The sequence below is a fragment of the Dipodomys spectabilis genome, unplaced genomic scaffold, assembly GCF_019054845.1.
Source record: "Dipodomys spectabilis isolate Male_0828 unplaced genomic scaffold, ASM1905484v1 ptg000225l, whole genome shotgun sequence".
Taxonomy (NCBI): domain Eukaryota; kingdom Metazoa; phylum Chordata; class Mammalia; order Rodentia; family Heteromyidae; genus Dipodomys; species Dipodomys spectabilis.
In genome coordinates, this window is record NW_024870902.1 from 1,351,856 (window position 1) to 1,377,987 (window position 26,132).

Genomic DNA, 26,132 nt, shown 5'->3' on the forward strand with positions numbered 1-26,132 from the left:
GAGTTATAATTTAGAGTATGTTTTGAAGCAAGGCTTATTTCAAGTCACATTAGTTCTATGAGCCTCAGTTTTGTAATATGAAGTTTAGATTATTTTAATACCTCCCTAGCAAGATAATTATGGAAGACATACATTATTATAATTATAATATAAACATGTATTATGTATTGTATATTTATATATTACATACTATATACAAGATATGTAGTATAAATACTATATATACTTGTTCGTATATATTTGTTTTTTATTGTGAAAATACTGTATATATATGTGTATATAAATATATTTCCTATATATAAATAGGCTTTTATGAAACAATGAGTGTAAAGCTTGACATTTAAAAATATATCAACAAATATTATTTTCATTCATTTGCTTTTTAAAAAAAGTCTTCCTATTTTCCCATGTCATGAATAAAAGTGAACATGGATAAACTACCGCAATCTTTCTGTTCTTCAAAAGAAATAATCATATTTCTTCTATTTTGTAAACTTCTGCTGGTTTTCAGGTCAGTGGAAAACCCTTTCAAAATTCCTTTTCAATTCTGTAGCAACCAGAGTGAAAGTCTGGCATTTCTAAAAGTCAGCTGAGCCTGAATTAGGACATTTCCAGGAAAGGAAGAAATAAGATAGTAAACAGAGTGTTGTTTCATTATTTTATGCTTAATCCTTTAAAAAAAACACTTTAGATTTTCTCATTCTATATGCTCTTTTATTGGAACATACTGACCTACAGCTACCACATTTAATTGTTGTCCTTTCAGTGGTAACACTGATCAGATGATTTAACTATGATTTGAAGCTTGAAATGAGTTGTAATTAAAATGTCAATTTTATTAAAAGCATTAACTCATCTCTAATGCTAACACAGGCTAAATCAGCAAAATAGATAACAGAATATAATTACTGTACATTCTTTCCCTTTGCACATCAGACAAGTAATGTGCCCACATCATAACAAGGTTTTTAGGGAGGCACATGTCATGCAAGCACATGAGGACCCTATCATCATGCTTATGAACTAGAAAATAATCATTTGTTTTATATTTCTTACTAGTCCTGAGGCTTGAGCTCAGGGCCTGGTGTTCTTTTGCTCAAAGCTAGCACTCTACTACTTGAGCCACAGCTCCACTTCCAGCTTTTGGGGGGTAGTTTATTGGAGATAAGAGCTTCATAGATTTTCCTACCCAGACGTTGAACCCTGATCCTCAGATCTCATCCTCCTGAGTAGCGAGGGTTACGGGTGTGAGCTACCAGCAAGGGGCTTATAGTTAAATTTTAAAGATTAAACTGAACAAAATATGATATGATAGGATCCTCATAAGTACAGTTCAAGGATGGTAACAATATATGTATATATATATGTGTGTGTATAAATATATACAATATGTTGTGTATGTATATGTGTGTGTGTGTGTGTGTGTATATATATATGTATATATATATATATGTATGTATATATATATATGTATATATATATGTATATATATATATGTATATATTTGTTACTTCCTAGAAGGCACATTTTTGTAACGTTAAGATTTTTCTCTAACAAATCCTGAAGATGATTAAAATAATCACTAGTTCCCATGCTACCAAAACAACAGAAATAGTGATGCTTGTTGGGTGCTGGTACCTAATGACTATAATCCTACCTACTTAGGAGGCTGAGATCTGAATGATGTTCAAAGCCAGCCTGGGCAAGAAGGTCTGTGAGATTTTTATCTCCAATTAAACATCAAAATATGCCTATAAACCTCCAGGTAAACCCTGGGTAGTAAAAGACAAATAATTACACCTGCACATGATAAACAGAAGTCTAAACAGTGAAAAACAAAGAGGATATTCTTAGGAGAGGATCACAAGGGCTCAATAGCTATATGCATAAAATCATATGAAATAATGCTTATTGAAATGAACCCCAAAAATTGGAAGTAAGAGGTTTTTTATTATACTATTTGTGGTTCTTTTTTTCTTTTCATTTCTTCTTTCCTTTTTTCTTTAGTTTATTCCCTTCTGTACCTGTTTTTTACTTCTGTATGTTTTATTTTGTAATGTTTATCTGATTTGTGGAGGGAAAAGAGAAGCACAGAAACAGTGGAACAAAGTGTGAAGCAATTTAACAGTGACACCAACTAGACACTGTGTTGGAAATGAATTATATAACTTCAGGGTGGGGGCGGGAGAGAAGTCATAATAGTCTATATTGCTTTTGTTTCAGGTCCTTTTGTTCTTTGTTTTTGGGTTATGTTCTATCACATATGACTTCCTAGTATTTAAGGATTTTGGCAGAAATATTCAGCAAATGAAAGCTCCCAATTCAAATTCATGCTCCTTGTTTTATATATATATATATATATATATTCCATCTGTTTTGTACTTTTTCTTTTCTAAAATGCATTGCATTAGATTTTTAGAACTTGAATTCTGAGACACACTGATCATTAAAACTACAGTAGTGTATGGTCCCTTACGTCATTCTCTCATAATTTTCTTGACTTAATACTAATTGAATATAATAGTGCACTGGAATTAGAATGTTGTCCAGAATTGCCTGTGAGGAAAGAAAAGATGTCATTCAGACATACTGTTTTGTCCTGGCCACCAGAGAGGAAGCAGCCAACTCTTATCTCCATCAATACATTATTCATCATCCTCTATAGCTTTTTCCATTAAATAAAACTCAAAAGTCTATATAGTTTATGTTGTGCTTTGATTCTACATTCTATTTTTTTTTTAGAACTTAGTCTGGAATAACATTAAAATGAACCAAAGATGAAAATTCCATCCCTCTGAATTTGCACATCAAATAGGCTAGACTGTTTAAACCAGGTGAAAATAAAATTACAGATGAATACAAATAAGTCATAAGTTTTAAAACTAATACTTTAATTTTCCTTAGTATTTCAACTGAGATCGAAGTCAAATGCCAGAAAAAGGAAACTTCTTTTATTGCTATTGAATAATCACTACTAATGAAGAATGTAAGTGGCTGTCAATAAGCAGGATAGTGAAAAAGGAACTTTTCTATTGAAAGGTTTCTGTGTAGTGTACAGCTTCCTTCTCAGAGGTCTTCTGATTCTGGCATGGCGGCTTCCTCTGCAGGCTCCGAGGTTATCACAATGGGAATATTCTCAGATACCCACCCTTTCGGAGTCCTATTAAAGGACCGTCTTCCAGAAAGAGGATTTGCAAAGGCCATGAACCTGGGATCTGTTAGCAGTAGTAGCTCAAAATCTGGAACTTTGAATTTGACCATTTTGGATGCTTTTTCAAAACCTCCAAATGGGGTAGCAACTCTGTGGGAAATGAAGAGAAAAAAGTAATAACAATATTCAAAATCATTTTCCAGAAAACAGGGGAAAAAACTTAGTTCACAGTTCTGTAGGCAAGCTATTTGGCATTCTAAATATATGTTTTTCAGTATTTGAGCTCTGAATCCAAGCCTTTCCATTGAAAGACAATGCCTTTAAGCTAAACCAGGTATTTTATAGCACACTATTTAAAAGTTGTTTTATAATCTTACTTTTGGGTTAAAATATCTCTCTCCTGTACACTAAGCTCATCACAAAAATTTCTTACTTCTATGCCTTTGCTAACCATGTTTTTCCTATTTAAGATATTTCCTCCTGCCTTTCCTACAAGTGTGTGATCTTTTGGTTCTATCTCCCCACCAGACTATACTTTGTAGCTTAATTCCTGTAGCAATTAAATTAGTTTATAAATGTGTTAGATTTATGATCCTTTTTTCCTTTCACATATATAAACATGTGAACTTTGATTATTGTCTTTATGTACTGAACTCTAGGTTTCTTGTTTCATTTTTTTTCATTTTTGTCATCATTTTTTCTAGTAAGTTCATGTTCTTACATTACCAGATAATCTTAGTCCATCTAATGAAAACAAATACTAATTATGAATATTATTTTCCTAGATCAAATAAGTAGAAATAAAAAAATGGCCTTTAGGTGCTGGGAAGGTGGCTCAGTGGTAGCGTGCTTGCCTTGCATGCCTGAAGCCCTGTGTTCAATTCCTCAGCACCACATAAGCAAAAAGAAGAAAGCCGGAAATGGCGCTGTGGCTCAAGTGGTAGAGCGCTAGCCTTGAGCTGAAGAGCTGAGGGACAGCGCCCAGAGTTCAGGCTCCATGACCGGACCCCCCCCGCAAAAAAATGGCCTTTATTCTCAAAGAGCTTGCAATGCCTAAGTGTATCTGATCATACAAAATAATATTTATCGAAATAAACTGTAGGAAATGGAAACAAGACGTTATTGCTTTTTGCTGCTTTTGTTTTCTTATTGTCTTGTTTGTTCATCTGTATGTTCTTGGGAGTGTAAGAGGAGGCACAGGAATGGAGGGACAAAGAGTAAACATGCAGCAATGGTACTTGCTCATACCATGTTGAAAATGAACTACATACTTGTGAGTGGAATGAGAGAGAAAAACTGGGAGGGAAGGGATGACATCCAAAATGAAAGGTACTCTTTGCCCGACTTATGTAACTGTAACCCCTCTGTTTTTGGCATTCTCAGATAAAAAGAATAAAAAAGAACTTGCTATCTTTTGAGAGACAGTATAATTTTTGTCTTTTCCATAGAAAAAACATGCTAAATTATGTGAAAGGGTTCTCTAAGGAAGGAAGCAAACAACACAATAAATATTATAAATGAATCCATATGGAGGATATTCAAGCTTCCAGAGGGGGAAAAAACAAAACATGAGGATCATAATGAGGAGCCAAAGACATGATCGAAGACAACTTTCTTGAGTTGAAGTAGAGATTATAGAGCAAAATGAGTCAACAAATTCTTGTCAATAGTAATTAGGGAAAAAAATACTACCTGCGCATTTTTGATAGAATTTTAATTACCCATATTGGGAGTGAGAGGAGGGATGGAAAAATTGAGTTGTTATAATCTTTTTCAAAACATTGAATTCTTAAAGGGAGTAGGAAAATGTCAACTGTTAAAGAGGAAAAAGGCTTTGTGTAATTCTTCATGTACCAAGGTTAAAAGAAAGTAGGTATGGTTTAGATTGGTATTCTCTTCCTAAGAGAATGACTTGAATGTGCTCCAGCTAACTGATGGATAACTAATTAACTCAAGTCATACTGTGAAAAAGTACTGGCAGTGACAATAAAAACACTTTAAAATGTGATCACGGGTTGGGAGTCAGTGGTTCATATCTATCATTCTAGCTATGGAGGAACCTGAGATCTGAGGATAAAGATTCAAAGCCCACTAGGGCCAAGCAGGAGCCTGAAGCCTTGAGTTCCAGCCACAATACTGGCACTATATAAACAAAGCTAGATACTGCCAAGAAAGAAGGCCTATCTGGTTTAACTATTTATACCTCAGAAAAGTACAAATTAGCCAGTATTACCTGGTGGCAGAGTACATGAGTGGAATAAGTAGTTAGAGATTTTATTCTCTCGTGTATAAAAGGTCATAGTCAGAAGTCATGATTTTGTTCTTGTATATAATAATTTAGACAGATTGTTAATGTGTGCATTTAACTAAACAAAAAATGATGTAGAGTAGCCAAATATCAGAGGTTCATGCCTCAGGAAGCTGAGGTCTGAGGATTACAGTTCAAACTCAGTGCAAGCAAGAAAGTCAGTGAGACTCTTCCCTGTAATTAAGCACTTAAAAAAAAAAAGGCAGAGGTGCAGTTGTGGTTCAAGTGGTAGATCACTAGCCTTGAGCAAAAATGCTTAGGGATAATGCCTAGGCCCTGAGTTCAAGCCCTAGTACTGCCACAAAAACAAAATAAAATGGAGGGCTGGGAAGTGGCTTAGGGTAGAGTGTTTGCCTAGCATGCATGAAGCCCTTGGTTCGATTCCTCAGTGCCACATAAATAGTAAAAGCTAGAAGTAGTGCTGTGACTCAAGTGGTAGAATGCTAGCCTTGAGCAATAGAAGCTCAGGGACAGTGCCCAGGCCCTGAGTTCAAGCCTCAGGACTAGCAAAAAAAATGGTGCAGTGTATAAATAAAAGTAGGATTTCTGCCTTCTACATGCTATATGTATTAAAAGAAAATGATAGAAATTATAGAGCAATAGAAAAAGAAACCACAACTATATAAAAGGTCAGATTCTTGAGTAAGTCTGGCTAGCTTGACATCTCATTTTCACCTGAGAAATGACTCGACCTGCCAAACACAATCCTGTAAACTATATTAATTTTTCACAACAGGTGTTCAATAAGGGCTTACAGGTGCCTGGTCGTGTGGTGGATGCCAAGATCATAGTGTTAAATAAGATGCACAGCGTTGCTGCTGTCTACTTGTATCTGCAACTCATGAAGATGAATCAATAGCATAACTTACTGAGTAGTGCAATGAGGAAATGTAGAGGAGAGCGAGGAGTTGGGAAGTTCATATGCTCATACCATTGCTGCAGTTTTAGTTCAGGGAAATGAGCACTATTGAAATATAATGTCTGTAAAATATCATTTCAGCAAAGCATGAGATGGAACCACTGAACTATCTGATAGTCGAGGAAGGCATTGTGGACGAGCAGAACAAAAAGGAAAAAGGCACCAAGGTACAATGGAGTTTTATAAATGGAGTTTTATTAAGAAGGCCAGTATGGCAGGCCCTAGGTGACCCTTAGGAGAGCAGAAGAGGAAGCTGGAGACACAGGGGTTGGAGACACAGGGGCAAGAATTCTAAGTCTTCAGGCCCTGATAGCAAGTTTGCAGTTAAGTGGTAATAGCATGTTTAGCAGGAAGTAGATGTGATCTGATTCTCCTTTTAAATCATCTCTCTCCAGCTGTTGTGTGGAAAACAGCCTCGAGGAAGAAAACAGTACAAGCAGAAAGCCCAGTCTAAAACACTTACACTAAGCAAAGGAAGAGATCCATCAGGTGGTTTCTAACGCTAGAGATGTTATTTAAGAAGTAACTGATTGCTTTTTGAAGGTGGGGCCCACAGGACTTGGTTAAAGGTATCCAATACTAGGGGAAGAATGGAATAAAGTTCTTTGTTGCTTACTTGAGCAACATGGAGTGTACTAAGATGTGTCCTTATGACAAAAAACGAACTTTACAACTGGGGGGGAGGGGAGATCAGGTGGGGGAAGGTGGGGGAGTATGGGAAGGGATGGGAAGGGGAAACAAAGAGGAGGCTACAATCCTTGATAGGAAATGAACTCGTTATCTTGCCCATGTAATTGTAACTCCTCTGTACGGTATTTTCACAATAAAAAATAAAAATTAAAAAAAAGAAATCGGACAAAAAATAGACTGTAATAGCAGTTGGTTTGGGTTCCTTTCTGACATTAATTTTCATATGGTTGTTAGTCATACATGTTAGGTTATGTCCTGCGGAAGGCTGAGGCTTAAGGAAAGGTTCAGCACAGAATATCTCATTGGCTTTACCAGCAAGTAGATGCTCATCAAATGGATGGAATGTCAGGAAGTCACAGCCCAGCATAAGTGAGTGTACAGTAAAGAGAAAAAATAGTGTCCTACCATTCAGCGTTTGGAAAGGGAGGATCTAGCGGTGGAAGCTAAGAAGGAGGAGATGGAGACTCTGGAGAGTTAGCGCTCTAAAAAGCAATGAACACAATCTGTGTTTAGGAAAGAAAATAATAACATATTCTGTTGTGAAGCTGAATGAATTTATAACTGAATTCACTATGGAACATGAACACATGGGAATATCTGTTTATATTAGAATGGTTTGAGCTGAGTTCAAGAGATAATGAAACATGAGGAAGTATATACAGTGATAAATACCCCTTTGGAGGAGGGAAGAAATATATATATATATATATATATATATATATATATATATATATATATTTTTTTTTTTTTTTTTTTTTCTGTTGGTCATGGGTTTTGAACTCTGGGCCTGGGCACTGTCCCTGAGCTCTTCAGCTCAAGGGGAGCACTCTACCACCTAAGCCACAGCATCACTTCTGGTTTTCTGGTGGTTTATTGGAGATAAGAGTCTCAACGATGTTCCTGCCCAGGCTGGCTTTGACCCTCAATCCTCAGATCTCAGCCTCCTGAGTAAGCTAGGATTACAGGTATGAGCCATTGGAGCCTAACTCCTTTGAAAATATTTTTGTTTTCAAGAAATTGGATAGAAATACTAGATAGTCAGTAAGGAAGTTTAGGAAAAAGGAAGATTTTTATTTAAGAGACATTTAAATTTGTCTCTATACTAAGAGTAAGAACCCAGTAGGGAGAAAGAGAAAAAAAAAGTGATGAACAAGAGTAGGTGCAATTGTAGGCTAAGTCTGAGAGTGGACAAGAGGGGCTGGGAATAATCGCATTTGTGAAGGCTGATTTTAGGAACTGTTGAGTAACTCATCAGATTTCTGACAAGAAAGTGAAGAGCTTATGGAATCAGCACTCAGTTGGTAACCTTGTTAACAGGAAAACAAGTTCGATCTCTTTCAATTTGCTTCCACTCTCACAGAAATAACACCTGCAGCCATCAGCTGGTGGTGGAGTGGGGTGGGATTTTGCCCATGCGGGGAAAGAGGAGGTATAGCCTATCTTTAGGAGACTGATGGAGAGAAATGGCTGTAGCATGTTCTAAGGTTATCTGATAGTGTTGGATCTGTGATTATCAACTGAAGGTGAGACAGTCAAGAAGCTTTCTTTTCCATTTGGCCCACATTAAGCCTGTGAAGAAACAGACAATATTGACCAGAGCTGAAGCATTAGCAGCTGAGCATAACAGAAGCAGGAAAGACATGAGTATATGTAATGAAATATTGGTGGGCAATAGAATCTAAGTAAGGAAAATCCCTCTGAAGGGGATGATGACCTTTTTAAAAAGAGGTGGCTTTGTTGAGAGGAATGAAGCATTACTCAAAATGTTAAAAAAAAAAAAAAAAAAGAACTGTAAAGACATAAAGTGTGTGAGAGAGTAGAATGCTTGACTTGAGGATTTGGTAATATTAAGGATAAGTTTTAAGATTAGCCAAGACTGAGATGTAGTTGAGAAAATAATCCTTTAAAGAGGTTGTAACTTGAAAGAGCAAAGTTTGTTGGATAATTTGCATGGGTAGTGAGGCCACCAAAAAGCAAAAACAGGAAAATTACAAGAGAGGGAGGCAGTAAAGAAGATATTAAAATGTTTGGTAGAGGTCTGGCTCAGTTATAGAGTGCTAACCAATGAGTGAAAGTGTCAGGTACAAGGTCAAATCTGGTCCCTGACCAAAAAAAGAAAGAAAGAAAAGAGAAATCTTTGGTGAGTGAGGAATTGTGCACAGTGGCCTCAACCATGGTGGTGACAGACATGCTATGCCATATTATTAAAGCCAATTTTTCTTGACTATGATATTTTCCCCTCTCTGAAGAGCTAGATAATACATCATGTCCTATTGTACCTCTTCTCAAGATGGTTGACTTTATCCTTTGTGTCCTAACTTGCTGGGGAGAATTTGGAGAACAGATCGTAAGGTAGTTCCAACAACCTTGTCCTGATCACTATTTCAGCAATCATGTTAGCACAGACTTCTGTCCAGGAAGGAAACCCACTTTTCTAGAAATAAGAGATCAATTGGAAAAAAAAAAAGCCTTTACCAAATTAGACAGCATTCAGGTATTTTAGGATTATTAACCTTCAGAAAGCATTGTACTGGGGGAGGGCTAATAGTTATCATGTGGATGCTATACACCAGACACTGCTTCAAGTACTTGTCATGCTATTGGTATCAATACCACTTCGGGAGCTTCTTAAAGTGTGGTTGCTAATTTAGTCAGCCTGGGTAGCCCCTAGCATTCTGCATTTCTGGCGAGTTTCCAGGTGGTACAGATGCTGTTGATTTGCAGCCATACTTTGATCTACCAAAGGCTTCACATGAGTATCTTATTAAATCTGCACAGAAACCTTTCTGAGTTGATTTTATTCATACCCCATTTGACAGAGATAAGCTAAATGACTTGCCCGAAGTCATGTACCCATTAATTTAGGGAACCATGATTTGAACCTTGGTATCCAGACTTGCTGGAATTCTACTTTGCTAGTCGCTTGCACACCCCACAAAAGAATTCTTACAATTTTTCAAACTTAACCCTACTAGGCAAATGCTCTACTACTGAACTAGATCACCAGACCTCTCAAACCACTTCCTAGGTTCAGAAGTGTATTTTAGAATCTCAGCCCACACGGACTATGTGTTTATATCATATCCAACCACTCAATCTCATATGGTTGCTGTCAGACTCATAACAAGACCATCTAATTCAGTGTTCCACATTTTGTTTTCTGATTTAATGATGATAAACATCTGACTCAAATTAGACGCAGTACATAAGGAAATGTCTTATTCTTAGATGTTTAAGATAGGCAAGGGAATGTTTTATCACATTAAGATATTTGCTATTGTATGACAATAGATTGTTCATTTGCTGATTCATTCATTATTCAGTCTGTCTAGATATTCTGCTATGTGAATACCAAGGAAAAGACTGCACTGTATTTTAATCTCCAATGAGCTGACTAGCAAAGAGTGAGCAGGGGACAGGGAGAGGTATATGACATAAATTAGTTACTGTAACAGAAGAATAGCCTGAGGGGAGAGAAGCCTTATGCAAAACAGAAACAACAAAAAACAAAAACAAAAACCCACTTCCTTAAATTTAGAGTTCTAGACCAAGACCAGCATTATAAGTCTTAGGGATCAGTACAAAACAGAAAAATAACACGCCTCATTAGAAAATTAGTAAGAATTGGAGGTTAGGATTGTGCTCAATGGCAGAGAGACTGCCAAAAACACCCAAGGCACTGGGTTCAGGCCTCAAAATGGAAAATAATATTATAGTCACTTAAATTTGAAAATAATTTGAAATGTGAAGATAAGGACAGTATAACACTAAACCACCTGTGTGTCTCTTTTCAAGGGGATCTAGGCAACTTCACAGGTGGCACACCTATTATTGGTTTTTTTTTAACAAAGGAATAGAGTCACCCATTAGATCCAAGATGCCAAAGAAGAACATTTCCAGATTCAAGCTGAATCTGATTCCAGAAATAAATTTTATTCATGTATTTATTTTCTGATCTAACTCAAAGAAGAAAGTTCCTCTGTACTCAGATCCACTGTTGGGGTTTTATATTTAGTGAGCTGCTTTCCTTCTTCTTAGCCAGTTCTGTGGGTTTTTTCTCTCCACTCTGGATGAATTAGTGGGTCATTTTCTACCCTCGTAAACATCAGAATTCTCCTTCTGTCCCATCATTGGTCTCCTACCTTTTAGCACAGAGCCAGTGAAAAGTTGCTGTTTGGAAAGCAGGATTTTCTTTTCTTTTCTTTGGGAACACTGAGACTACATCCTGTTTATTTGAAATTTATTGCCTCCTACATACAAATGAAAGGGAATCCTTTAGCATTCAAAGTGAGAGTCTTCTTGTAAGATTTTTAAGATCTATGAAAATAGTTTCAAGTCCTACTCAAAGGTACTAAAGTAAAATTCTGCCATGAAATAACCTATCCAAATACCCTATTCAAAGATACTTGCATCTCTATAATTCCACGAGTAATTCTGTAGAAATAGGTATGATTAAACATCTTTTACACTTTGTCATCTGTGTTGTGAATAATAAGCATGTTTAGGTTCCTAAAAATTATTATTAGCACTGAACACATAATACAATCATAATAATAGCTAACTATTCTGTTGGGTAGGAGGGTCGCATAGAAATTCTACAAAATAGCTACTGTGTATATATTTAAAGATATCTAATCATAAAATTAATTATACCAATGAGAAAAATGTAAAGCAGAGCTGGAAATCTCTTTGCTCCAAGTTTACTTTTTCTTACATGTTCCACAAGTTTGAATGTTGCATAAAATTTGACTATAGTCAAGAGAGTACAAGAATACAAAGTTGTATTCAGCTATTTTGAGATTGTGAATATACTTAGGATCCAATATTCATCCATTTTATCACCACTGGATGTAGTCAGACTGCATCCTGCTCCCTATGCTATATTAATAGGTAATAATTATGTATCATAACATGGGAATACAAATGAATCTTACCATGTTTTTATTTAACTTTTACTTTTAAGCAATATTTTCACTAGACGTTTCCAGCTGAAGTCATGGAATGGCCACTAGGCACCTCCATTTTAGAGGTTCTTATAATCCTATTTTGAGTTCCTAAGCTAGAAACTGCTGAAAATTTTGCTCAGCTTCTCACCCTCTTAGATTTTACCAGTGACCAGCAGTACTTAGAGGGGAGAAGTACCAAATGTTGGGTTTCCATCTCTAGAGTTCTCTTTTTTCCAAGATCTTGGCCTTCAAGAATACACTTTCTTGATAGCTTTTCAATCATTTAAAAAAATTGTTTGTATCTGGGCACTAGTGGCTCACATCTTTAATCCCAGTTACTCAGGAATCAGATCTCAGGATCACCCATCTGAAGCCAGCTGAGGCAGGAAAGTCTGTGAGACTTATCTCCAATTAAGTACCAAAGCTGGAAGTAGAGCTGCCATTCAAGTGATAGAGGGGTAGACTTGAGCAAGGGGCAGTGCCCATGGCCAGAGTTCAAGATCTAGAACTCACACACACAAAGTTTACTTACGCAAGCTTTTCTAGTTCTTAGGAAATTAGTTCCACACTAGAATTTAAAAAATTACATATATAACATTTTATACTCTCATTTGCAAACATTGAATCCAGAAGATAGAATCACCCTGTATAATTGTTCAGTAACAACATGCCCTTAATAAACAAAGCCTTAGGCATTGTGTGCTCTTGCACATACATTTTCAGCAATTGTTACCATTTGTATTTAATCATGTGTGATCCACTGAGTCCCTGCTCTTAATTTTCTGAAAATCTACTTTCTGAAAATAAAAGACAAATGTTCATTTTTTCCTACCAGGAGATTCAGTCCTCTATGTGCAGGAAACATCTTAGCATCACATGCCAACAGTGTCACCTCAGATGACTGAATTACCTGTTGAAGCTCCTGTAATCGGGTAGTTCTGCCTTTCCCTCAGGCTTGAAAAGTTTAGGGTATAAAGCCTCCAAGAGCTCTGGGTCATCACTGATGGCCTGTTCCCAGGGGGACTGGTAGTACTTAGGGACAGCGGTGGTGTTGAATCTTTCAGGGGGAATTTCCTTCAGGGGCCCAGAATATCCTTTGGAGAAACAGCACAAACAGTTTGTTGTCAACAAACACAATGTCCTAGAGTTCCTAAATGCCACCTACCAGTCCCATGTGTCCAATTTTCCATGCTGGGATAAATTGATGAGTAATTAACCTTTTTTATGACCCTTCGCACAACAGTAGTCTGAAAGTGTTGGATATTTAAACTCCTGTAAGTTGCTGGAATTCTAAAAAGAAGTCACTTTTCTTGATGTTTAATTTTTCTCTTCTTTTCTTTCTTTTTTTTGGGGGGGAGGAGGCAGTTATGGGGCTCAGACTGAGCTTTCCTGCTCAAGGCTAGTGCTCTGTCACTTGAGCCACAGCACGACTTCTGGTTTTCTGGTGGTTAATTGGAGCTAAAATTCTAAAGGCCTTTCCTGCCCTGGCTGGCTTCGAACTGCCATCCTCAGATCTCCATATCCTGACTAGCTAGAATTACAAGCTTGAGCCATCAGCACCTGGCGATGTTTAATTTTTCTGAATAATACATTATTTTCCCCTTGAATCTCTATCTGTCATCTATCATTTATCCTTCTATCATCTGTCATCATCTATTTAGAATCTATTATCTTTCTACCTGTTCGTGTAAAACTATTCATTTAATTTTTTGGGAAAAAAAGGTGTCCCTTATATTCACTTATGTTAGACTTGAAACTTTGTAACTAATTTAATTAAAAACAGAATGCTGATTATATGTGAGGCTACACAAAAATAACTACAAAAATAGGATCTTCCTCCTCTTAAAGCTTATTCTTCAGAAGTAATATTTGGGTCAAAGCTAGCTTAACTATTTGAATGGCCTATAAAATATCTCTGCTTCAAAAAGGCAAACTGTCTTATTGAGATCCTAGCCTTCTCCATGCCTCCACCCTATATTTACTTTGTACCTCTGTGTATATATATATTTTTTTTGGGGGGGGGGGTCCAGTCGTGGGGCCTGAACTCTGGGCCTGGGCACTGTCCCTGAGCTCTTCAGCTCAAGGCTAGCGCTCTACCACTTGAGCCACAGCGCCACTTCCGGCTTTTTTCTTTTTGCTTATGTGGTGCTGAGGAATCGAACCCAGGGCCTCAGGCATGCAAGGCAAGCGCTCTACCACTGAGCCACCTTCCCAGCCCTGTATATACATTTTTTAACCTAGACTTGCTGTTTCTGGTCTCACCACTCTGATTTGTTATTCTTAAAAATAACTAAAAACTTTGGGGAGCATCATATAAAAACCACACAAATTTCTGGAATGACTTTTAAATCATTTTCAAGAGGCTGAGATCTGAGGAGTGAGGTTTGAAACCAACTCAGGCAGACAAATCTGAGAGACTCTTGTCCTCAGTTAACCAGCAAAAAGCCAGAAGTGGAGGTGTGGCTCAAGTAACAGCCTTGAGGGAAAAAACTGGGCAAGAGCACACATTCTTGAGATCAAGCCTTGGTACTGACACAAACACAACACATTTCTGTCTAAATAGCTGGCAGAGTGATTTCATATGTCAGTATGATATTATTATTACTTAGAAATATTCCTAAAGATTTGATTTCTTCTTATGACAATGAAAAAATCCTCATCTTTTTCTCCTCCTCTTTTTCTTCTCCTCCTCCTCCTTCTCTCCTTCCTCTACTCCTCTTTGTTTGAGAAAATGCCTTGTTAGATAACCCACATCCATCTCAGACTCACTATGTAACTCAAGCTGGCTTCAAACTCACTCAATCCTTAGGCCCTACCTATGTTAACAAGTGCTAGGATTAAAGGTATAAGCCACTATGCCTTTAATACATATTCTTTTCTTTCTTTCTTTCTTTTTTGTTAGTTGTGGGGCTTGAACTCAGGGCCTGGGCACTATCCCTGAACCTCTTTGTCCTCAAAGCTAGTGCTCTACCACTTGAGCTACAGCACTACTTCTGGTTTTTAAGTAGTTATTTGGAGATAAGAGTCTAATGGGGACTTTTCTGCCTGGACTGGCTTCAAACCATGATCCTCAGAAGAAAAGAAAGAAAAGTGGAGCTGTGGCTCAAGTGGTAGAGTACTAGCCTTGAGCAAGAAAGTTTAGGGATAGTGCCAGGACCTTGAGTTCAAGCCCTAGGACAACACACACACATACACACACACACACACACACACACATATCACTTAATGAGAGTTTCAGATGAGTCACAGAGGTGAGTGTACACCTGTCTTACTGTTGTATTTGTAAGGGGATTGCTTACCTGGTGCAATGCTCTCTGGATTTGGAGGGCTTCGTGGATCTGGGGTGTTGGGGGGAGTCAGGGGTGCTTGCTGTAAAGCAGCTTCCATGGGACTGCCATCCAGTTTCCCATTCTGCATACCAATATTGTGCTGTATTTGGTTTTTTTAAAAAAAAAAAAGGAAAAACTTTGCTGAAAACCCCATTATGCTAGGCAAACTAACAGGAGCCATATATTTAATATTCTATCTAAATTAGAAATGCAATGCCATTATAATGTTTCACAAGGCCACTATAGTTTACGTGGTAAACTATAGTTTACAAGGTAGAATACTTTGATAAACACTTTTCTGATGTCAGTCTATCTTGGCACAACCTACTGAATCATAGTTGACACCAAATAATTGAGCATGAATTTGCCAGGGCCTGCAGCTAGGGCTTCATGCAGTTAATTAATTTTCTATATACAACATCCTTATGAGAAGAATACGTTTAACCTTTAAACCTTTTTAATCTCGTAATGTGAAGCATGTTGGATAAATATTTGGCTTAAGGATTCTTCAATTAGCCTTGTGTTTTATAGTTCATATATATACAAACATATCTGTGTATATATATATATATATATATATATATATATATATGAATCTGAAACATATATGTGTGTTTCAAATGGATTGTATTCTATGTATCAATTCCCCCAAACAAATAGAAAAACCATTTGCATTTTAAGTTGCATAGACTTACAGAAGGAAAACTGATTTTTTTAGGAAAAACTAAAAGGAGACATTTATCTTTTACATTTTAATTTTATTCTTTGTGAATTTTGTTAATTTGTTTATTTGGCCCTAGGGTTTTAACTCAGGCCTCATGCTTGCTTGGCTGGTGCTCTACCTCTTAAGTCATATCTGCAACTCTGCTTTTTTGCTAATTAATTAGAGAAGTAGTCTCTCTGACTTTTCTGGCTGGTCTGGCTTTGAACCATGTTCCACAGGTCTCAGCTTCCTGAGAAGCTAGAATTATAGGCTTGAGCCACTGGTGCTCCAATTGTCTTTTAAGTCCTGATCACATTTGTTTTACTATTATAACTTAGAATTTGTTCTATAGTAATCCTATATACTTTCTTGAAAACATTAATTTTAAATTTTAAGAGGAAAAAGTAAACATTGCCATAGATTATGTCCTCAGAAGTTGTGTAGGCCTTATGTGGTAATATTACCCTACTTACATAAAATATATGTATTGGGGGGGGGGGGTCCGGTTGTGGGGCCTGAACTCTGGGCCGGGGCGCTGTCCCTCAGCTCTTCAGCTCAAGGCTAGCATTCTACCACTTGAGCCACAGTGCCACTTCCGGCTTTTTTTTTTTTCTGCTTATGTGGCGCTGAGGAATCGAACCTAGGGCCTCAAGCATGCAAGGCAAGCATCTACCACTGAGCCACCTTTCCAGCCCCCAAAATATATGTATTTTTTTTTTTTTTTTTTTTTTGTCGGTCGTGGGGCTTGAACTCTGGGCCTGGGCGCTGTCCCTCAGCTCTTCAGCTCAAGGCAAGCACTCTACCACTTGAGCTACAGCGCCACTTCCAGTTTTCTGGTGGTTTATTGGAGATAAGAGTCTCAAGGTCTCTCCTGCCCGGGCTGGCTTTGAACCGTGATCCTCAGATCTCAGCCTCCTAAGTAGCTAGGATTACAGGCGTGAGCCACCAGCGCCCGGCAAAATATATGTATTTTAAAGAGAAGTGCCTAAGATCAAATTCAGAAAAAAACTCAGTGGAAAGCTAAGCAAAGAGATACCAATATTGGCTTATTCTGCTGCATGACATATTAGGAAATTAGTATATATTTAAGAATATTTAGGTAATATTTAATACCATGTTTTTCACATATACACTTATTAGGCTTTGTGGCAAAATATATTTTTACATTTATTTTTCAGAATTAAAATATTCCAATTTTATAGAACTTTGATAATAAAAGTCTGTTTTGTACATAATTCAAATACCAGAAATAAAGGATATAATTAAGATCCTTATCTGATATCATAAGAAGAAAGTAAAATTGACACTTATTTTCATACTCGCCCTGTCATTTTCACTTATGTTAGTCTCTGAGGCATACAAATAAAAGTCTACTTTTAAATCACTACTATAATTTAATTCTTTATTCTTTTCCCAGCTGTATCAGAGCCCTCATTTATTCTGCAGATAATGACAATGATAAAATGCAGTTATCACATATAAATTACATTTGTGCAATAGTCCATCTGACTATTTTCAAGAAATAGCTTTATTAAACAAAAAGACTTACTCTGTTAGGAGAATTCAGACAGATTTATTTTGGGAAGGCCTTTCCTCAAAGCAACCTCTGCCTGAGGGTCAAACTTATGGGAACTTGAACCTAAATTACTGTGAATAAAACCTAAATGTTTTAGCCTTACTCTCAGATCTACATGTCTAGCCTCGTCTGCCATCCATTTCTGAAGATGTAACCTAAGTTTCAAACTAAATCGTGTATGTAGGACTTTCTTTTTTTGAAAAATCACATATGCTTCCTGCCTTTCATACTTTAAGCAAAGAAGTTCCCCAGCAAAACTCCTCCTTTCACTCATTATCAAAGGATCATCAACCTTCTATTCATTTCTTACCACTTTAAGTCCATCTAGTGCCTCTGAGTAGAACATGACTTTAATCTTTAGAAATACTTTCTTGTTGCCTATTGAATAACATGCAAACTAATGTGCAGTAATCACTGATTTGTGCACATCGGTCCTGGGACTTGAACTCAGAGCCTAGGCACTGCCCCAGAGCTTTTGTGCTCAAGGCTAGCACTCTTAACAGTTGAGTCATATCTCTAGTTCTGTATTTTTGGTCATTAATTGGAGAAAAGAGCTTCACAGACTTTCTGCCCTGGGCTGGCTTTGAACTGTGATCCTCAGATCTCAGCCTCCTGAATAGCTAGGATGACAGGCATGAGCCAGTGCTTATCAGTACATTTCTACCAAACAGTTTCCTGTTTCTGGGGCAGGTTCTACTCACTCCTGCTTCACAGCTTTGAATGACTCCCCTCTGTTCTTTCTCAAACCAAATCTTAGATTTCCTAGGGTTTGTACCTATCTTAAAATCTCCTTCTTTTCAACTTCCTCTGCCAGAATTGTCTCCATATTTCATATAAACACAACATGTGAATGTTTGTTCTTCTTAGCTAGAATTTTACTTAATTAATGTCATTTGGGGTCCCCAACTAGATTTTAAGCTGGTTTAAATGTAGTTGGGTATTATCATATCATACCATTTTTCCTTAGATAGGACACTTAAAAACAACTTTTAATAATGATTTCTAAAGATAAAACATTTTATAAGTGCACATATTTCACTTAGTGCTTTTACATTTTGCATTTAGTTTTTATCTTGAGTATTCAACTTCATTGACAAGATCAGTGTTGTTCTGACTTTTTTTTTTTTTTACTTCTGAGCCTACGTGTCTTCTTTAAAAGATAGAAAGTTCCTGTAAACTTTAACTGTAAATAAAACATGGGTTGAGATAAACATAGGAAGTTTAGGTATGTAATGGATAAATATTTATCTTTTCTACATTGGTAGAATGTATCCTTGAAATTTATTCCACCTACATTAATTTTTAAGAATGGTACTACCAGTCATCTGAAACCTTTTCCTAGAGATTAATGACAAACAGGAAAATCAACTCTTTTCATTAGCTATTATCCAGAGACACCCACTAGCTCTATTATCCTTGTTAACTATGAAACAAAGCCTGGAATTACAGTATTTCACCTGTCTGTGATCAACTTCAGAAAATTTGGAAAGGGCAAATGGAAATGTATTTTCTTTTATTTTTGTTATCTCTAAAGAAAATAAAAATAGAATGACATCTTACAGGTTGTAATCATGTAAATTAAAACCATAATATTTTATATGATTTCCATTGAAATATCCATAGAAATAGAATTGTTTTGTTTTGGTATACTTTATGCCATATACATGGAAGTTATGTTTTGAATAAACTATATGTTCAGACTCCCAAGGTTTGAACTTATTTCAGACTCTGTGTATATGTGTATGTGTATGTGTGTGTGTGTGTGCACATGTGTGTGTACACATGCATACACCTGTGCCAGTACTGGTGTTTGAACTCAGGCCCTTGGTATTTTCCTTTAAGCTTTCTCCCTCAAGTCTGGGGCTCTACCACTTAAGCCACACCTACACTTCTGGCCAGAATTATTTTTTTATGGAAACTTGTCCTTTTATCCAATATTATATAATTTATAGTGTTTTCAAGAAGTTCAATGTCTTTTTGCAGTGGTCGACAGAGAGAGTTTTGAGTTATTATTAATTCCTCTTTTTTTCTTATGATTGTTTATTTTCTTCAGCTTTTTTTGACCTTTTATCTAAGAAATAAGTCATTTCATCTTGTAGGACTTCAGAATTGGCTCATGTAGCAAGCGATGCTTTTTGTTTTTTTAAAGAATAAACATTTCCTCTCATTGTAATATGTGGCTTGTATTTGCCAGTCTCCTCAAGTAGTAAAGTAAGCTCAAAGTTATGTAGTTGCTGTTTTTAGAAGGACACTTGTCAGGTGAACAAATGGCATTGATTGCTAGAGATTTAGGTTTTCATTTGTTTTGCTCCTAACCATTATAATAAAAAAGAAATATATAAAAATAAGTTAAATCATTATTTTGACAATAGTTACAACTCAAAAGAAGCAGTTTAAACCATGATCCAGAATGTAATCAATGAATTAGGTATATATAACATAAATCATATAAAGAGGATTCAAGAACTAGTCTGTAAGTTAACATCTGCATTTTATCTTTCTTTCTTTCTTTTTTTTTTTTTTTTTTGGTTGGTCATGGGGCTTGAACTCTGGGCTTGGGCACTGTCCCTGCACTCTTCAGCTAAAGGCGAGTGCTCTACCACTTGAGCCACAGCGCCACTTCCGTTTTCTAGTGGTTTATTGGAGATGAGTCTCATGGACTTTCCTGCCCGGGCTGGCTTTGAACCGCAATCCTCAGATCTCAGTCTCTTGAGTAGCTAGGATTACAGGCACGAGCCACCAGTGCCCAGCTTGTATGTTATCTTTCAATGTTAGTCTTTTCTATGCTAGACAAATGCTGTATTTACTCATCTTTGAACTTACAACATACTACCCAGAATATAATGATGCATACTTGCAAAATGTACAAATGAATTGATGTATATAAACTTGATAAAATGTTACCTTTAAAAAAATCCTGTCATTTGCTTCTTCAGTAAATGGTGCTGGCAAAATTGGTTAAACATCTGTAGAAAACTAAAGCTAGATCCTTGTATATCATCACCCTGTGCCAGAATCAACTCCAAATGGATCAAAGACCTTGAAGTCAAAGCAGACACCCTGAAAACATTATAGGAAGGGATAGGAGAAACCCTAGGTCTCCTTGGCACAGGCTGAAATTTTCTTAATAGAGACCCAAAAACACAACAAATCAAAGAAATGTTGCACAAAAGGGATTGCATGAAAATGCAGAGCTTCTCCGTGGCAAAGGACATAGCTAGCAAAATCAACAGAAAGCCTACAGATTAGGAGAAGATCTTCACTAGCCATTCAATGGACAAGTGTCTCATATCTAAAATATACTTGGAACTCAAAAAACTAAATCCCCCAAAAACAAATCGTCAAAGAAACAACTGCCCGATAAATAAGTGGGTTAAATACTTAAAGAGAGACTTCTCTGAAGAGGAAATAAGAATGGCCAATAGACAAATGAAGAAATGTTCAACTTCTCTAGCCATAAAAGAAATGCAAATCAAAACAACATTGAGATTCCACCTCACCCAGTTAGAATGGCTATAATCAAGAAATCTAATAACAACAAATGCTGGAGGGGATGTGGCCAGAAGGGAACCCTACTGCATTGTTGGTGGGAGTGTAAACTTGTTCAACCACTTTGGAAAGCAGTATGGAGGTTCCTCAAAAGACTACACAGAGCTCCCCTGTGACCTAGCAATCCCACCTTTAGGCATTTACCCAAACGATCACAAACAAGGCCATACTAAAGCTACCAGCACAACTATGTTTACTGAAGAATTATTTACCATAGCTAAGATATAGAACCAACCCAGATGCCCCTCAGTAGATGAATGGATCAAGAAAATGTGGTCTATTTATACAATGGAATTCTATGCTTCCATCAGAATGACATTGCCCCATTTGTTAGCAAATGGAAAGACTTGGAAATAATTATATTAAGTGAAGTAAGCTAGGTCTAAAGAAACATAAATCCCATGGTTTCCCTTATTTGCAGTAACTAGCATAAGTCTAGGGCAAGTAGAAAAGGTCAAAAGCTATGTACATACGACCATATAAGATGATGTTAAGCGAAATTAACCCCAAGATAGGGACACAAGTGTTTTTTTTTTCTTTCTTGCTATTGTTTTTAACGTATTTAAAATGTACTATGTAATTTTGTTTCTCTTGTATGTTCTTCTCCCACAGTATAATCCCTGTTTTCGCTGTATTTGATGTCGGTGCCCTGCATCTTGTATATACATTTTTCTAATTTGGGGAGAGGAAGGGAAATAACAAAATGCTGAAATAAGGATACAGGTTGACCCATTGTAACAATGAGATGTATAAGACACTATGTTAAAAACAAACTTTACAACTTGGCTGGGAGGGGGGGGGCAGGTGTTAGGGAGGGGGGAGGGAAGGGATGGTAGGGAAAAAACAAAGGAGAAGGTAACAATGCTTGATAAGAAATGTACTCATTACCTTACTCATGTAACTGTAACCCCTCTGTACAGTATTTTTACAATAAAAAACATTAAAAAGGAAAAAAAATCCTGTCATTTTTACAGTGATCCAGGTTGTAACCTAAACATGGACAAAGTGATTGTGTCATTATATTATGTAGTTTGCACTCTTCAATGATTTTTGTACAGATAATTATTAGAATTAAGAGAACGCAGGTTGTTTAAGTCAGAAGGCATCTTTTGAGAACATCCGAGCTCATGCTTTGCAAAGAAGAAATCCAGAAAGGCAAAAAAGTTTAAAGTAGCCTCAAATCACATAGTGGGTTGGGAGTGCCAGGACCAAACTGTAATTATCTGGTTTCCAAGACAAAGTTTCCTTTATTTACACCAAGAGAGGCATTGGTTCCAAAGATGGTAGAATTCTAACAGCTGGATCCAGTCTCTTTTATTATTTTGTTGCCTAAGTCAGATCAACATATTTCCTTGAATCCTACTTTCCTCGTCTCAGAAGAAGGGAGTAGATTTCATCAGACTTTAGACTACATTAGGAAATTCAATGCAGTGTGGTTTCATTGAAGATTTTATTATTATTTATTGTTGTCTCACTTGTCAAAATTGATTTATTGTAAGATAAATTGGGAGACTATTTGATTTATGGAGTGCTCTATTTCCCAGGAAAAGTGAAGAATTCTCATGGGTTTTTGTTTTTGTTTGTTTTTTACACTTTGAGTAACTGTAACTTTTGACTACTGGCACAGAAAATGATTGTCAGTAAGTTCAGAAAACAGTGAGGAAAGAATATGTTTAGCCTACAGGGTATTTTAAATCTTGTATGTTACTTAGAATTGTAGTGTAGTATTCTCAGAGTTGTGTCACTATTCATTCATAGTATTGTAAGTGGCACTATTCATTCACTTAGATGTCTAGACTCATAGATCATTTTGCAAGCCTATCCTGACATGACCTTGCCCAGTATTATTTTATGAAGCATCTTCTTTGTTGTCATTATTGAAAGGATATGATTACATAACAAACTGTCATCCGGAATAGGATTATTTTCAGCTCATACTGTATTTGTCACAGATACTTTCTGATAAGAGGATACTGTAGGGCTAGGAATGTGGCTTAGTGGTAGAGTGCTTGCCTAAGCATGCATGAAGCCCTGGGTTTGATTTCTCAGTACCACTTAAATAGAAAAGCCTGGAAGTGGTGCTGTGGCTCAAATGGTAGAGTGCTAGCTTTGAGCAAAAGAAGCTCAGGGACAGTGCCCAGGCCCTGAGTTCAAGTCCCAGGATCAGCAAAAAAAAAAAAAAGAGGATACCGTGCATAATTTAAGGGTCACAGAACATTATGTTTATCTGCCACTTCAAGCAAAAAATCAGCTTCACATATGTAAATACTGTGAATATGACTTAATATTTCACCAGATTCACAACTGTAACTAGATTGAATCTATAGATGTTGAAGAATTCTCATTAATATGAACACATTTTTTGTTTGCAGTGCTAGAACTAGAAGCCAGGCGCTCTCGTATGCTGCACAGGTAAGTTTCTACTGAGCTACATTCCTGGCTCCAAACATTTTTCATTTAAAATATACTTTCAACACTTACTACTAAGCAGGTCAAGATAAATGGATATATTTTAAATTAATACTATTGTTTTTGCTGTTGTGGATCTCATTTTCTATAGTTTCTTGCAGTAAGTCTGGTAAAAGAATTAGTAAACTCAATATTCTGTAAAGAAATGAAACATTCAAAATATTTCATTATTGCCAGGCATCTGTGGCTCCTGGCTATAATACTAGCTACTCAATCAAGAAGGCTGAGATCTAAGGATCAGGATTCAAAGCCAGCCTAGGCAGGAAGGTTCTTAAGGCTCTTATCTCCAATTAGCCACATACAAAAAAAACCAAAACAAACAAAAACTTGAAGTGGAGCTGTAGCTAACTGCTAGCCTAGAGCAAAAAAGCTCAGGGACAGCATTCAGGCCCTGAGTTTAAGCCCCAGAACTCTCTCTCTCTCTCTCTCTCTCTCTCTCTCTCTCTCACACACACACACACACACACACACTTCACTATTGATGGTAGCTGGTAAATTTTAATGTTTACATTTGTAAAGGACTTTTTTTTTTTACATTTGTCTAAGGTCTTAGAAACCTTTCTTAGGCATAGGGAAAAACAGTAAATAAAACACATTTGTTGGCATCTCTACCATGTCTTCAAATTTTAGTTTAGGATTTAACTTTTTTCTTCCTTATGCAGGTCCTGGGGCTTGAACTCAGTGTCTGGGTATTGTTGCTGAGCCTTTTGTGCTAAAGGCTAGTGCTTTACTACTACTACTACTTACCACTTCCCGCTTTTGTTTTGTTTTGTTTTTGGTTGTCAATTGGACTTAAGAGTCTCACAGATTTTTCTGCCTGACTGGTTTCAAACTATGATGCTCAGATCTCAGCCTCCTGAGTAGCTAGGATTACAAAGTGTGAGCCACTGCCCCCCTGGCAGGTATTTAATTTTTAAAACAATTTTCCAATGCGGGTTGCCTTCCTATTATGAACAACTTTTTCTATGATAGCTCTGAATGACACTTTAAGTGAATATAATATTAATAAAATATATGAAATCTATTAGAATTCTTATACTGCTGTTCATTAGCTTTCAGTAAGTCATTGTCCAAAGAATTAGGCACCCTGACTTTGTCATCAATAGGACCCAGACTTCCCTAAACAAGATGGAAAAACATGCTCTGATAGGAGACAGGCTGAGTCTGTGGTCCCCAGGCATTTTCAGGACTGGGATTGTATTTAACTAAAAAATGCTTAGCCTTACTTTGTGGAGCACCGTGTGCTTTGGAAATGTTTCCATCTCAAACATTTCACTGGTCGCGATAAGACCATGGAAACATTTAGTACCAGTTCTCTCCACTCCCTCTCCCTTCTCTGAGCAGAACAGTCCAGTTCTTCAGTGCCAAATCTACATGCTTACAATGTCTCTATTGAACTGAAAGCATGCTCATATCATATATAATGGTTCTTTTGTTTATCCACCCAAACTATTCCTTATCAAGAATAGAATGTCTACCAGAATCAACTGAAAGAATGTATGTAGAATAACTAGTTTGGGAATCTAGTCATACATATAAATGTAGAGCCTGCGCCCCATGCATTTAGATGCCACATGGTCAAGTTATACCTACGTTTATTTGCGCTCTAGACTCATATTGGAAATTCTCAAATGTATATTTGTCAGATCTTCTTTGACGCATCTTAAACAGTCTGGCACCACGATTACTCAGATGAGACAGTTCTTCCAACATGATGTCTCTGGGGATGCTGACTTTTTTGCCCAGATCCATGCCCTCTGCATCTGCAAAACAACATTTCAATACATGACAAACCACAAAGTGAACATTTGTAAATGGTTTTCTTCTTTCTTTCTTCCCTTCCTTTCCTTTCCTTTCCTTTCCTTCCTTCCTTCCTTCCTTCCTTCCTTCCTTCCTTCCTTCCTTCCTTCCTTCCTTCCTTCCTTCCTTTCTCCTTCCTTCCTTCCTTCCTTCCTTCCTTCCTTCCTTCCTTCCTTTCTCCTTCCTTCCTTCCTTTCTTCTTCCTTCCTTCCTTCCTTCCTCCCTTCCTTCCTTCCTTCCTTCCTTCCTTCCTTCCTTCCTTTCTTCCTTCCTTCCTTTCTTCTTCCTTCCTTCCTTCCTTCCTCCTTCCTTCCTTCTGTCTTCTTCCTTCTTCCTTCCTTCTTTCTCTCTCTCTCTCTCTGTGTCCCTCTTTCTCTCTCCCCCCCACCCTCTCCCTCTCTCTCTTTCTTTGTCGGTAGTAAGGCTTGAACTCAGGACCTACATACTGTCCTTGAGCTCTTTTGCCCAAGGCTAGTGCTCTACGACTTGGAACCACAGCACCATTTTTGGCTTTTGAGTGGTTAACTGGAGATAAAGTCTCATGGGGACTTTCTGCCTGGGCTAGTTTCGAACTGTGATCCTCAGATCTCAGCCTCCTGAGTAGCTAGGATTACAAGCATGAACCACTGGCACTAGGCTAAAACGGTTTTCTAAGTTCCATAATTTGTTACCTAGTAAAATGCTATTGTGAG

At 37.0% G+C, this 26,132-nt stretch overlaps 1 protein-coding gene and 1 non-coding gene across 2 annotated transcripts in view; both read right to left on the reverse strand.

Moving 5' to 3' along the window:
- Positions 1-930: 930 nt before the first annotated feature.
- On the reverse strand, positions 931-1,035 carry LOC122123204. The gene has a single exon (XR_006150342.1). It is a non-coding gene; the product is annotated as a small nucleolar RNA U13 (small nucleolar RNA).
- A 1,930-nt stretch (positions 1,036-2,965) lies between these two features.
- Positions 2,966-26,132, reverse strand: part of Myoz2 (myozenin 2) — a 33,426-nt gene continuing 10,259 nt past the window's right edge. Inside the window, exons 3-6 of the mRNA XM_042697591.1 lie at positions 25,234-25,403; positions 15,314-15,443; positions 12,925-13,108; positions 2,966-3,301 (exon numbers count right to left, since the gene is read on the reverse strand). Coding sequence (XP_042553525.1) covers positions 3,067-3,301; positions 12,925-13,108; positions 15,314-15,443; positions 25,234-25,403 — 719 coding nt within the window. The 3' untranslated portion in view covers positions 2,966-3,066. The remainder of the gene's footprint in view (positions 3,302-12,924; positions 13,109-15,313; positions 15,444-25,233; positions 25,404-26,132) is intronic.